We start from the raw sequence: 14,345 nt of genomic DNA, 5'->3' as shown, positions 1-14,345 counted from the left end.
TCAATGAAAGAATTTTTGCACATCCATCCTACAACTATCCTTTTACAATTTAAATGTGTCCCCTCTTGTCTCATCCAAGAAAGAGTAAGGATGCCATCAGCATTTAGTTTACTCAACTCATTTAATACCTTAAAAAATTTCAATCATATCTCCTTGCAGATGTGTAGTTTACACAACTTGTCTTTCTTGATAAGTAGTCTCTTTTTTTTTTTTGCACTTGACTCATCTTGTTCTTTGCATCTATTCCAACATATCCTTCTTAAAATAAGGCTTCCAAATCTGTATGCACTGCTCGCTCCAATTGTACAATTTTTTAAAATATGTCAGCTGCATGAACTTTTAAGATGAATGGATGCCATTCATCTTAAAAGTTCATGAGCTTTTACTGCATTTCATAACAATAAGAAAAGACTCAATAACAATGAGAAATTTTTAAAATAAGTGTTACCTCAGTCAAAGTCCTTATATAAACCTTTGACAATATATTTCTATTTTAGGTTTATATTCATCATGGGAATCCTTCAAACCATACATTTCACCTATTTGGTAGTTTGTGCTTTGAGACACCTTACAGCTCTTGCTGGCCATATAATAGAGCTGTATGCATAGATATTTAGTTTGGTTTTTTTTTTTTTTTTTTTGTTTGTTGTTGGCGCATCGGCTTCTGTGGCCATAATGCACCTCCCAAAGTTTTTGCATTTTACTCTGATCCAAGCCCGAGGCGGGATTCGAACCCGCGACCTTTGGATTTCCAGTCAGGCACTTTACCCACCTGGCTAGCCCAGTCAGCTAGATATTTAGTAGGATCCATTTTGAGTAGGTAGCTGGGGAGCTTGAATATTATCACAAACTGAAATTATGTTTGCCTTCATAAGTGAAAATAATTACTACTAATATTAAATCACACCATGCAACCTAACAAACTCATCAACTGATGGAATAAATGTAAATAAGCAGTATGAGACAGGCAGTACATGTCTCATGATCAGAAGTGGCATTTTCATCAGTGTAACTTAATCAGAAATTAGAAATTAAAATCAGATACAACAGGATCTCAGTACCCATTCCTTCAGGATCAGTGCCAATTTCTTCAGAATCAGTACTGGAACCACTAACCCAATCTGAAGAATAACTAATCACAACCTTCTGCCCCATGGCCATTGTGCAATCCACTTAATGATTTTATCTGTGATCCCAATATTCCAGTTTATACAGCATTTGTCCTTCTCTTGGATAGGACAAATACTTAAGTGCAAATAAACAGTGTAAAAATTATTTCCTACATCTAGCTCATAACTGACTTGAAAATGATCTATTAATTATGATATGCTAAACTTAAAAAATATAAAATGAAAATAAATTGGAGAAAGAAATGATAATGAAAAAAAGTATTATATATATTTTTAGAATTTTCAGTCACTTATTCCTCAGACTGAAATACAAAAGCTTGTATAGCATCTGGCAGATGCAATATGAACTGTTCATGTTTAGACAGTGAAATCAAAGCTCTATGGCAAGATTAGACAGCTGTCACTGGCATCTCACAGATGCCTGGGAATGGGAGTTACCTAGAAGAAAGACATGATTTTGCTCAACTGGGTCTGTTAAATGCCAAACAAAAATTCATAATTCATAGTATATCAAAATAAAAGTAGAAAATACTGTAGGAAGAGGTACACAGATTTGATTTCATTTATAAATTTAAACAAACATTTTAAAAAAGTGGCATTTGTCAGATGCCATACTAGCAGTAGAAGGATAAATAAGCCTGTATAAAACTGCTTTTACATAGATTAGCATATACCTATATGCCTCTATTGCATTTGTAATCATTGTCTCCAAGACATTCAATGCCAATAAAATCAGACCAGCTGGTCTGTAGCTACTACCCTCCGATTTTAGAACTGCCTTGTTTTATGTACTGGTGATACACTGGCACTTCTTCAATCTAATGGAATCTCTTCTGAGTCGATTAATAATTAATCTTAATGGTTCAGGCATTCATTTGACACTTCTCTCAAAAAAACAATATATGCCATCAATTCCAGGGACCTTATTTACCTTTAGGCTTCAAAGTTTCTCCAAAGTCTTTACACAATCTGTAATAAAACTAATTTCGTACTGGTCTGTTTCTTCACTCACACAGTCTCCCCTCATCCCTGCCCCCATCATCCAACATAGAACTATGTGATTGCTCCCCCACTAAAGTTTCCTCTATTGTCAGCCCTATGATGTTATCTGGTTCATAGGTGATGGTCTAGTCTACAATATTCTTGCTCTTGCTAGCATCTACAAAGATATTTTAGACAACTGTTCTTTGTTTGCTCTGTTGTATGGAGCAAAACCATTTTGCTTTCAATATGACATGCTGTATTGTGTGGCTATCATTATTAACTGTTAATGTGACTTCTTTTTTTTTGGAACAAGGTGGGCTGTCACAGCTTATAGCAGTGGTTTTCAAACTTTTTTTAATAACGGCACCCCTACTCAATTTTCTGCCTGTGGTAGATCCGATTCTCTCTCTGTATATATATACGTTATATGATAGCTATTACAATAATATAATTATAAAAATTACATTTCATAATACAAATTATATATATACAGTATATAATAATTTTATTCTTTATATAGAGGTGCTAAGTAAACATCAATTATAGATCACCATAAAATTAAAAAGATACTGTACACTTTTTTATAATGAAATAAACATATAAATATTTAAAAAATAATAAGTTTAATAACTTAAACTCAAATTACGTGGCACCCCTGGAATGTTGTTGCAGCACCCCGGTTGAAAACCACTGGCTTATAGGAATAGCAGTTAAACATTATAAATGAGGCTATTATTGCTACCAAACACAAGACAGTAAATATTGTTATAGAGTGGTCAAAATAACTTTGATTGGGTAGGGTATGCTAATATACAAGTTAATTTATCTCATATGCTACTGATATCTGGATAGCAGATTTTTGATACACTACCTGATTGTTTTACTTTGCATTAGAAATAATTACAGTTAAATGTAATGAAAGGATGAAAAAAATAAATGGGACAAAATTATTCTAGAGGCTGAATGCAGTCTATCCTATATTTTACATAATTTATGAACCACCTGTATCACAAAGTCAAAACAAAACAATTGGAAACATGTTTCTTAAAATTTGTATTTTCTTATTATACTTTGTTGTGCTTTGCAGTAAATTAATTTCCAGGAATAAAGTGATATCTGATTCTTTTTATTCTTAAATAATGATAAAATAAATATGTACATATAAAATATGATTTATACATAAATAAAATATATATAAAATAGGAGAAAGAAAGATTACTAGGTATTGTCTTCATCATTTCAGATACGAAATGATGAAGTACTTCATATATGTTACTGGATATTAGGTACCATTAGAGTGAACAAACATTTAATTCCAGCTAGTCAATAGTTAATCCTAATTAATTTTAGCCATCAAATAAAATGTGACACCTGGATCTAGAGTACACAGTAAAACATATATAGCCATAATCATATTATGAAAAACTGTTGATCAGTTTGGTATTTTGGTGATGGTGTGCAGGATAATTCATTCAATGTCTCATATGGTCTTCTGTCAGAAGGATTTTGACAAATCTTGATATTAAGAAAGCTCCAGTCCTGATGGTATTTCTCCACTTGTTCTTAAAACCTGTGCTCCTGAACTTACTCCTGTTCTTTGCTGCCTTTTTTCATTTTCTTATTCCAAAGGTATTTTTCCTTCTGCTTGGAAATTTGCTCATATCCAGCCAGTTCCTAAAAAGGGTGACAAATCCCTCCCATCTAATTATCATCCCATTGCAATTACCTCTACTCTTTCTCAAGTAATGCAGAAATAAATTAACTGCCAACTCTTAAACTACCTAGAAACCTTCTGTCCGATCAAATATCTCCAGTATGGATGCCATCAGTGTTGATTCACTGGTGATATTTTGGCTTATGTTACCCATTTATGGACAATTTCAACGGAAAAGTTCGGTGAAACATAAGCAGTTGCTCTTGATATCTCAAAGGCTTTTGATAGTGTTTGGCATAAAGGTCTTCTAAACTAGCTTCCATCTTATGGTTTGCCAACTGTTTTTTGTAATTGGTTATCCAGTTTTCTGTCTGATCGCTCACTGAGGGTAATGGTAGATGACTCTCTGTCTTCTAACTTCTCCACTAATGCCGGTGTCCTCCAAGGTCCAGTTCTTTCCCCCACTCTTTTCCTCTTGTATATTAATGACCTTCTTCCATTGACTGGAAATCCTATCCATAGTTTTGCCGATGATAGCACATTGCATTCTACTTTCCATTTTGAGAAACCTTGCCCTGCTGAATCAGCTTCGACTTCTCGAAAATCTGCTACCAATTCCTTAAATGCCGATCTCCAGATAATTCTCCAGTTGGGCAAAGACAACTTAGTTGATTTCAATCCTTCTAAAACTCAGTCTTGTCTTATATCTTGCAAAAAGGATTCTTCTGCTCCTATGCTTATCTTTAGTGACACTCCGATTTCTAGGCAAAATGTTATATCTCTTTTGGGGATTACCCTGACTTGTAATCTCTCTTGGCACAAGCACACTGCAAATATTGCTTCCTCTGCATCTAAAAAACTTGGTTTTCTCTTTCGCTCTTGGTGTTACTTTTCTTCCAAACAGCTGTTCACTCTGTACAAATCGCAAATCTGCCCTACCATGGAATATTGTTCCCACATCTGGGGCAGTGTCCCCAAAACCTCTCTCAGGCTTCTAGATTCCATTCAGAAGAGGACAGTTAGGTTAATGACTCCTCTCTAACAGAGTCTCTCCACTCTGTCTCATAGATGTACTGTTTCTGCTGCATGCCTTTTCTACAGATACTTCCATGGGCACTGTTTTTCTGAATTGGCTTCTTCTATAATTACCGCTCTCTCTTTCAAAACAGTCCAAACATGTGCTGCCAACATCCATTTACTGTCCAACTTCAAACTCACAGAACCAACTTTTCATCTTCTTCGTTTATTCATTCAACTGCCATTTTCTGGAAAAACCTTCTTTAATACATATTTCCTGAAAATTAGTCTACAGAAGTTCAAGTCTAATGTCAACAAATATCTTCTTTCGTCTTCTCAACCTGCAACCCAAGCACTGTACTAAGTATTATAGGTTCTAATAACTCTCGTGTTTGCGGTTTTCATAAAAAAATAAAATAATAAAATAAAACATCTGTGAAATATATGACTGTTAGACTTTCAATAAATAGATTCTAAGCTGTATACAAGTAAAATGCTTTCATGTCAAGTAATTTGATCGAACAACTGTGGTTACTAGGGCACACCATCATGTCAGGTAAACATGCTAGTCCAACTCACAAGTTCCATTTAATATCTGGAAATTTAAAATCCCCCAAGATAAGACCTGATTTGCTTGCCCACTCAATTTTTCAGTATAGTTATTCATTATACTCATCACAATCATTTGGCCTATATTTTTTTGAAAATGCCAGTGCACACTCACAGATAGGTGGATGAATAATTCTTGGTGATTGCTTTTTCTTTGATTACATTAACATTTCATTTTTATGAGGAAAAAAGTAACAGCACTTTCCAAACACACAGTACACATCCCCATAACATGTACATTACATCTATAACTTAAAAGAAATCATCTGTTTATTGAAAATACCAGTACAATTGAATTTATTTATAAGGAATCTCATCCATTTTGAAAAGAAATTTTGGAATCAGAAGGAATAACTAAAAATGGCTGGCTTCAAAATTCAAATGGTTTCATCCATAAATATTTGGGTTCCTTTCTTTTTTTTTTTTTTTTTAATAAAAAGTGATAAAACACTAAACTTTAGTTAAACACAGCCCCAAAGGTGTGAATTAAACAGAAAACTTATTCAGTTTACAAATCGCTTTTATTCTGCAATACCTGATTTATTCCACCATCCCCATGACTGTTATAGTATGTTATATGAGTCTGATATCCAAAATGCCAATACTGATATTAAATCACTTCAAAAGTTTGATGGTCTGACAATTTAAGATGTGCAGTCACAAATCATATTATTTACAAAGTAAAATATACATTGCACTTGCTGACTGTACTATTAGCCAATGAAATGTATATTTTCTTTTATGAAAAGTACTGCATACTACAATATTTTTCTTTCCTTTTTCCAGTATAAGCATATCCATTGTTCATACAACTTTTTTAACATTATAAAAGATGGAAACAATATACCAGTACTCTTATTCCATATCAATATAAAGCAATATCCCTACTGTTTTTTACAGCTGAAAGGTACCAAACTCATGGGAATGGCATACTGGTCATATAAGAAAATGAAAAATTTTCTCTACTAAAAAACCTCTCTCTACAGTATAAAATATTAATTCAGGTTTTTAGGCTAAAAGCTGCCCTTGCAAATCTGAATATTTTATAAATAAACTATAGAGTTAGAATTAGAACTGATGTATTGCCAATACTACTTATGAATGACAAGATTCTGAATCATATTAGAGAACAAGTCTCTCAGAGCTAGATGAAGTGGCTGGTGCATCTCTATTATTTGCATGTTGCTGTTGCCAGCAGTGCCATTTACAGTCCAGAAGCTGCTGCATGTCACTCCACATCTTCATCTGGTGCTGGTTAGATATATGACCCTCTTTTGCTTCTTTCTGTTGTTCTCGTAGTACCTTAGCATAACTTTCTTGTTCTTGGATTCTCTTATTATACTGCTCTCTGTAAGAGAGAAAAAAAATCGTCTTCATAATCCTAAGTTTCTGTAATAACAAATTATTTTATTTACAGTCCAATTTTTCAATCATTTTAAACTAGAATAAAAACCCTATAGAAAACAAGTATATAATTTGGGGTAGCTCTCTTCATCTGGAATTCCTTTTCCTAGTCTTTTTGAGAAATGCCAATTAAAATTGACAGGAGGTGAGAGTAACATTAAATAAAATGTATAGCCAGTTTACTGTATATTGCCTAATTTGTTTTATTTGTTTTATAGCATGGATATTTAACCTGAAATCTTCCCAATATTTTTATTGATTTTATTCTATAGGGAGTGATTACAAAGAAATGAGTTAGAATGCATGCGATCACTTTTATCTCTACCTACAAACGGGTTATGATTCTGCAGCTTGGGGCAATATCACTATCATGATTCTGCAACTATTTATGCACAACAGGTATCCAATGATAAGCCATCATCCTGCTAGAAGTTACTGTCACCATAAAAGGCCATTTGGTCTGTGAATAAATTTAAGTATTGTCCAAAGCTATCAATTAATATCAGAAATCGGTGTGTCCTCCAGTATGAAATGTTTTTGCCAAGCATGATGAGTCGGGGTTAAATATTTTTGCCATACCCTGGTCCTATCCTTTAGTACTCCAGAATCACATCACATCAGATTTTCTCAAAAAGCACATATGAACTAACTACACTAATGTATTATGGGCCTTCAACTTTTCTCCTTTAAATACTTCTCATGATCAGCTGTAAATGACTTCCGAAAGTCATCCATTCTAACTACTGATTTTAACTCTTTCTATTTTTATATTCACCAACATTGATAAATAAACACAAAAAGTGTGAACTTTTCCCTAAGGGATATCATTTAATTTTCATTCCATTTTAGCACTTCAGTTTGTCACGCAATATGAATTAAAGAGGTGAGCCTCAAATTGGCGAACTTCAATGTCTACTGGATGTCTGAGCATTTCAGAGAGAAAGCATGTCTTGTGGACATCTTGGGAAAGGGACCCTTTGCTTGTTAAGCATGTTCCTGTTGTCTGCACACTGTTATTTTTAGAGCTGATAGAGATCACAATTATGATATGCTGCTACAATTTAGTTTTGGTAATTGATTGCAATTCTTACAGATGTTAATACTAGAGATGTGCAAGAATTGCAGCTGACTGAGATGATATTTAGTTTCATGATGAAAGATTATGTAGCTCCTTTTTATGAACTGCAGCTTAGAGTTCCTCTGGGTGTCCTTTCAGTCACCACTTTAGTTGCTAGTATGACTGCCCTTTTTGTAACCTTATCAACCAGTCAACCTAGTAAGTCGTGTTATGAACTCATTTGGTGTGTGGAGGGGAAAGCTCTCTAGATTTGTTTAGCTTCTTGTTACCAGGGCAGAATAGCATAACACTTGTTTTGTTTTCTGATCTTGTGATCTCCTTTCCAATTCTGGGATGAGAAGTGAATGCAAAGGAGTAATATGTCACGTTCATACCTTTGTTCAAGATTAATGTAGCAACAGAGTGTAATACAGGTTCTTTCATAAAACTTTAGAGGTTAGCCATTCTTCTTTAAATTGTTGATGTGAAGGCCATTTTGCTCTCTCACTTTTTTTGTTCTTTTTCTCTGACCACTAGAAAGCCATTCCATTAACTCTGGAACAACTCACAATGGCAAGACAATTTTTTCCACAGTTTCTCTATTCAAAATTTGAAGTGTCTCTATTGAATGTGGTTAAAATATATTAAAATATGGTAATAACTTGTATTTTACTTCGCTGATTGCCAGTGGATTAATATCTAATGGTAAACACTTCATCTTCCAGGAGTCTGGCTTTAGTTCCAGAGGACCAAGCCTTTGGAGCACTATATGATGCTGTTGAAGAGCTTAATGTTGTTGAAGTAGTTAGTCAAAATGCAGCATGGTGCCTCTGCCCTTGACAACTGTTGTTACCAAGCCTAACAAGCATAGCTGTTCTCCACTTTCCGGGTGAAGTTGATGTTAGTGTCTATGTTGTTAACACAAGAGTAAAAGTTTCCTAATTTCTACCTCCTAAGACTAGACCATTCAGATATTATCAACGTATTGATGTCATCTTAGATGCATACAGGAAGTCCTCATTCATCACCTCATTGATCACTGGTGTTAATCATTGCCACTTGTCTATCTCATGCACACCATGGTTGTGATAGCTCAAATAAGGTGAGCTATCACAGACCATGATGAAATTTGTTATAAATTTCATTGGACCTTTAGCATTACTTTCAGTTATTTAAATATCAGTATTAGTAGTAGCCATATAGTTCAAGGAAGCCAAAGGCTTTTGATATACCAGCTAACAAAAAAAAAATAAAGTAGATAAGAAAATAGACAAATTATGTGCTTTTCCCCTCACATAAGTAACTATCCAGCAAATCTTTGAATATTTTCAAACTGTCAGCCTCAACTACCTGGAAAGCAACTTGTTTCGCTAATAAACTCGCTAACTAAAAGAAAACTTTCTACAATGTAGTCTAAACCTCTCTACCAGGAATTTCAATTTATGGCCTCTAGTTCTAAATTTCTTTATAACAGTGAAAATTATGCCTTCAATTCAATTTTACTAATTGCTCTCAGAGCAATTAGTAAACCTTGATCAGGTCCCTTATGGTTGCCAAGCAATGTAGTCCACATAATCAAAATCTTTCATCATTAAAAATATCTTCAGGCGTTTTAATACACTTCTTACTATTATTAACAAAGTTAATATAAATTTTCTAATAAAGTTCACAAGTAAGTGTGAAAACTACACCCTGCTTAATTATGACATCTAAAACAACCTGCAACAGCAACTGATAATTTTGTGTTAGAAAAGAAAGACAAAAAGCATGACTTAACTGAAGCAAAAGCTGAATATTATTTGTAGGTTTTAACCTGTTAGATACTGCATAAGATTTATCCATACCAAAACTCTGATGAGGTCTGGTTGCAAAAAAAAAAAAAGAAAAAAAAAAAAAAAGAACAAGCCATTTAAAGGTACACAGTATGTTACATTTCAGGTGCATTAGCAAATGGGAATAATTCATGATATGGTAATAATTCATGATTTATAACAGAGTAAGTCAACCCATTTACATGAAAATTTGTTACAAAGTTTCCCAAAATATTCTAAGTAAGCATTGAAATTCTGAAATGGATCAGAGCTCTTGTTCCAAATTTATAGTAATATTTCAATAGGAGAAACTGGGAATGGAATACTATGAAATCAGAATTGAACTTAGAACTATCCCAGAGGCCAACAGAATATATGTTGAACATTTGGTGGCAATCCACATTTTTCCTGTCAGGAGATAAAGGCTGTAAAATCATAACTGAACCTGAAATATCCCAATGACCAACAGAACACTTGTTGAAAATTTGGCCTCAATAAGACTTTTTGTTACAGAATAATATGTGAAATAATACACTTTCATTTATGTAGTTTGGGTGGGTTATGATTGAACTTTTAAGTCACTTTTCACTCTGTATATTTCACTATCTCTTCAGAAGCAATATACACCAATGATAGGAGCACAGTAAATAAATTTGATGAATTTGAAATCCTGGTCAAGACATCAAATGCGAACATTGTTGGGATATCAGAGCCTTGGTGTCACTCAAATATGCAGAATTTGAATATGTGGAGTACAATGTGCACAGAATGGACAAAGTATTTTTGTTTTTCAGGTGGTCTCCAGGGTTTCCCCTATATGCCGCAGTTTCGACTGTAAGGCCTATGTGTGGGCGATATGTGTGGGTGTGTTGTGTGTGTGGTTCTGTTGAACGTTGAGTGCTGGCACCTGGGGAATTTGTGGCCAGGGGACACCTGGTCCCCCGGCTCCATCCCTTGCCATGTGGAGGCATGCCAAGGACTACACCAGACTCGTATTGGAGCTTTCAGGAATTACCTGAAAAACCCCGAGGGTACTTTTGCGAACTGAAACAGGAATAAGTGGGAGAAGTAGGGGAGAAAGGGAGAGGAAAGTAAACAGAGGATAGAAAGTTGAGAAAAAGGAAGAGACTCCCCAGAAAATGAAAATTAGATGTTTAGGAAAGGTAACAGAAAAGAGGACAACCAGGAAACTAATCACATTAAACAAACTTAGTATTCATAACAAAACTCATGTTATGGATAAAAAAAAGTATGTTAAATCACGAATAACATACAATAAAAAATTCTTTTCTATTTCAAAGCATTTAAAATATTAGCTAAATAGTTAAGAATCTTATAGAAAAGCATCATAATGACTATAGTCAAATGTGAAAGTATATACAATTTAATTAGTAACGAGAAGAGACAATTGGAGGAAACCAACACAACTGTCATTGGCCCTTATGACAAAATATATAATCAGATAGTTAAATAACTAAGACCAACTCAGATGTCAAGTTATGATCACACACCATGCTATTGCAGTGGCAGAGATACATTTTTTAATGGTCTTAACAAAACATTAAAATGGCTATAATAGCACTCACTGCGAACGAAGTGGCAGGCTTGACATTTTTAAAAAAGTCTTAGTTAAAATTATCACCAATCAGTACAAGAAATTGGTAGTACAACTACACTCAGTATCAGTTCTTATTTTAGATAGTATACAGTCATTTTCTATAAACATCAATGATAGGTCAAAGTACAATTCTGTTTGATATAAGTCTCAACCAAAACTCCAAACCAGGAAAGGTAAGGAAGTCACGTGCTGACGACTGCAATGGGAATAAAGTCCAATTAGTCACAGTCCATTATAAAACCATGCATTAGAAGCTGAGGGAACAATATCACTTAAATGCAGTTCTTGAGAGACAAACCAACAATAACTTAGACATCAAACAGTTTTCAAGTCAATGTAGTAGAGACCAGCACCAGTGAACAGCCTGTAGCAATGTGAAACAAGCACAAATCAATATATTTGTGTTTCTGAACCATAAGACACAACATTGGATCTTACAAGTATATAATCTGATCTTGGCGGTAAAGCTGCCACCTAATTTATAGGTAACAACTGACAGTCTTATATACATGCCAGCCGTGAGCAAATAGTGTACAGCCAGGAAACGAAAATTGCTACCTTACAATTTCATTTAATTATCAACTAAATTACAGTAATTACCATAAAAGTTGCAACAATTCAAAACAAGTAATCAAACTCAGCAAATCCATGATGCCGAGAAACTTTTTCCATACAGAAGAGTTTAGCTATTAGACTAAATATCTAATTATTACTCAAAATAAGTTTTCTCCTTTTAAATAGTTGATCAGCATAATGGGCTAGAGCAAGACTCTTTATTTTCCACTAATTGATACATATTCTCAGGGCTATATACCTCAGTAATAATTTGCATTTGATTCCTCAAGCCAACATAAAAATTACACTCGAAAAGCATATGTTTCATCTAGGCCACACAGGCACAAAGGAGAGGCTTGCCAAAGCATGTAATTTATGATTAACTCTCCCATGTCTATCAGTAAGAATAAGGTGTTGAGTCCAGGACAGAGCCAATTAGTTTGTTTACAACTTCCAAAGACATGGGGAAAATATTTATAAGTTACTCTCCCCAAAGGGATGTAAAGAAAGGACAAAATGTCAAAATGTGCTTATGTTTCATGGCGATCTCCAGGGTTCTCCCCATTAGCTGCTGTAGCATCTGCATAAGACGTGCCAATGCGGGCAGTGTGCTAAGTGTGGATGTGTAGGGTGTGTGTTTGTTCTGTTGAGTGCTTGCTGGCTCCTGGCATCTTTGCAGGCATGGAGTATAGAATGAGTTTGTTCACTGCCCCCTGCCTCCCATCCTTCACCACGTGGAGGGGCATACCGTCAGTGCAATGTGGAGGTGCACATTGCACTGATGGTATGCTCAGGAAGAGGAGCCTCCCCCTGGGTCCCAAAAAAAAAAAGTGTGAAAGTGAAAGGAAGATTGTAAGTCAATGGGAGAAGTCAGGTTGCAGAGAGGGGAGGAGTAAAGTTTTAAGCAGTAGGGGATGGAGAAGAGTCATCCCTTGAGAAAAGTAAAGTTAGGATTGTGGAATCCTTTGGTTGCGATCAGGATTCTTCAGCTTGATATCATGCTGTAGTCTTCGTCATTGTTAGCGAGCATCCAATTCGGTGTCCATCTGCATCTGGGTTCTGTTTAGAGTAGTAAAGATTCTTCTCCTGCATTTGAAGATGCTGTCTGCTGTCTGCCCGCTCCCTTTTCCATTAATTTGTCATTTCTTCAATTATTCTCTTGTCTTCTTTAATTGACATGTTCAGGTTTACTGCATAGTCTCCGTTTCTTGCAGGGAGGCTCTGCATACAGAAAGGACAGACAGGATGGGAGGGGTTATGTTCTTAGTTAAGATGCACATAAAATCTAAGGTAGAGCATCCAGTTGACTTTGGTGGCCAATGCAATGTTAGTCAGCTTAGGGTGACATAAGCACTGGGAAAACAAAAATGAGAGTAGGGGTGTATTATAAGCCTAATGCCACTGATGAGTCCAATGAACAAATGCACAGAGAAATAGAGTGGGCAAATAAATCAGAATGTTGTATAATGGGAGATTTTAACTTCCCAGATATTGACTGGTACTTGTGGGTTGGACACACACAGTAGCATCTTTTGTGGATTTATTACTACTCATGATCTGATAATCAGCAGTGATTATTCATGCATTAAGAATCTGCAGATGAAAGAACCACTAAGTGCTAATGATCACAGAGTATTGATGTGGGATTTACTTAAAGATGTAAATACCAACAAGATTAAAGGGAAGGGTCAGTTTTGAAATTCTATACAGTGGAACCAACTGATAACTTCAGCAAATTCTAAATGGGAAGCATTCAAGGAATTAATCATTTCATACCAAATAAGATGAAAGAAAGGTTGGCAAGGTGGTTAATGACAGTAATCAGGGTAACCTGCTGGAAGAGAAAAAGAAATAATTGTAGACTACATGAGGTTGACTTCTGTGATGGGGAAGATCATGGAGTTTGTGATTATGGACACAATAAAGAACCATCTCAATAAGAATGGAATCTCAAAGTAATCTCAGAATGTAAGCTTGATGGGGCAGTCTTGCTCAATTAATCTAGTAAATTACTATGTTGAAATATTAGAGATGGACACAAGAAAGAACTAATACATTATATACCAAGATTAAATTAAACTTTTGATATGGTGTCCCACAACAGGTTACTGTATAAATTGGAGTAAGATGAAATCACAGGGAAGATGCTTAGTGAATCAGGGACTGATCCACTAAGCACCACTGTCAGGAACTTTATGCTCAGCAGGTGAGATTTTTCCTCCAAGGACAGGCTCTGTGGTGTGAGTCTCTTCACTGAATTTAAAAATTTTGTAAAAAAATAAAAATTTGTATATAAATTCATTAAATATTAATATGCTCTTATTTTTGAAATGACCAACATTACAGTGGAATTATTCTCAAAATTAATAAATTTATTTAAAAGATATTTAAAAAAAATGTATAAATACTTATTGTTATTTCTAAATAAATGAACAGGGTTTAGTTAATTGATAAAAAACTTCTTAAAGTACTGTTATTTTGAAATTCGACTTGATGAAATAATAGC

At 34.7% G+C, this 14,345-nt stretch overlaps 1 protein-coding gene across 1 annotated transcript in view; it reads right to left on the bottom strand.

Moving 5' to 3' along the window:
• Positions 1–6,468: 6,468 nt before the first annotated feature.
• Positions 6,469–14,345, bottom strand: part of LOC150084233 (intraflagellar transport protein 81 homolog) — a 224,292-nt gene continuing 216,415 nt past the window's right edge. Inside the window, exon 15 of the mRNA XM_090375125.1 lies at positions 6,469–6,742. Within this exon, the coding sequence (XP_090231251.1) occupies positions 6,517–6,742 (226 nt within the window). The 3' untranslated portion in view covers positions 6,469–6,516. The remainder of the gene's footprint in view (positions 6,743–14,345) is intronic.

Source organism: Mastigoproctus giganteus, chromosome 6 (assembly GCF_048544385.1).
Source record: "Mastigoproctus giganteus isolate SK-2022 chromosome 6, ASM4854438v1, whole genome shotgun sequence".
Classification (NCBI taxonomy): domain Eukaryota; kingdom Metazoa; phylum Arthropoda; class Arachnida; order Uropygi; family Thelyphonidae; genus Mastigoproctus; species Mastigoproctus giganteus.
Note: the sequence above shows the minus strand (reverse complement) of the source record. Positions and strands in the feature narration are given on the sequence as shown.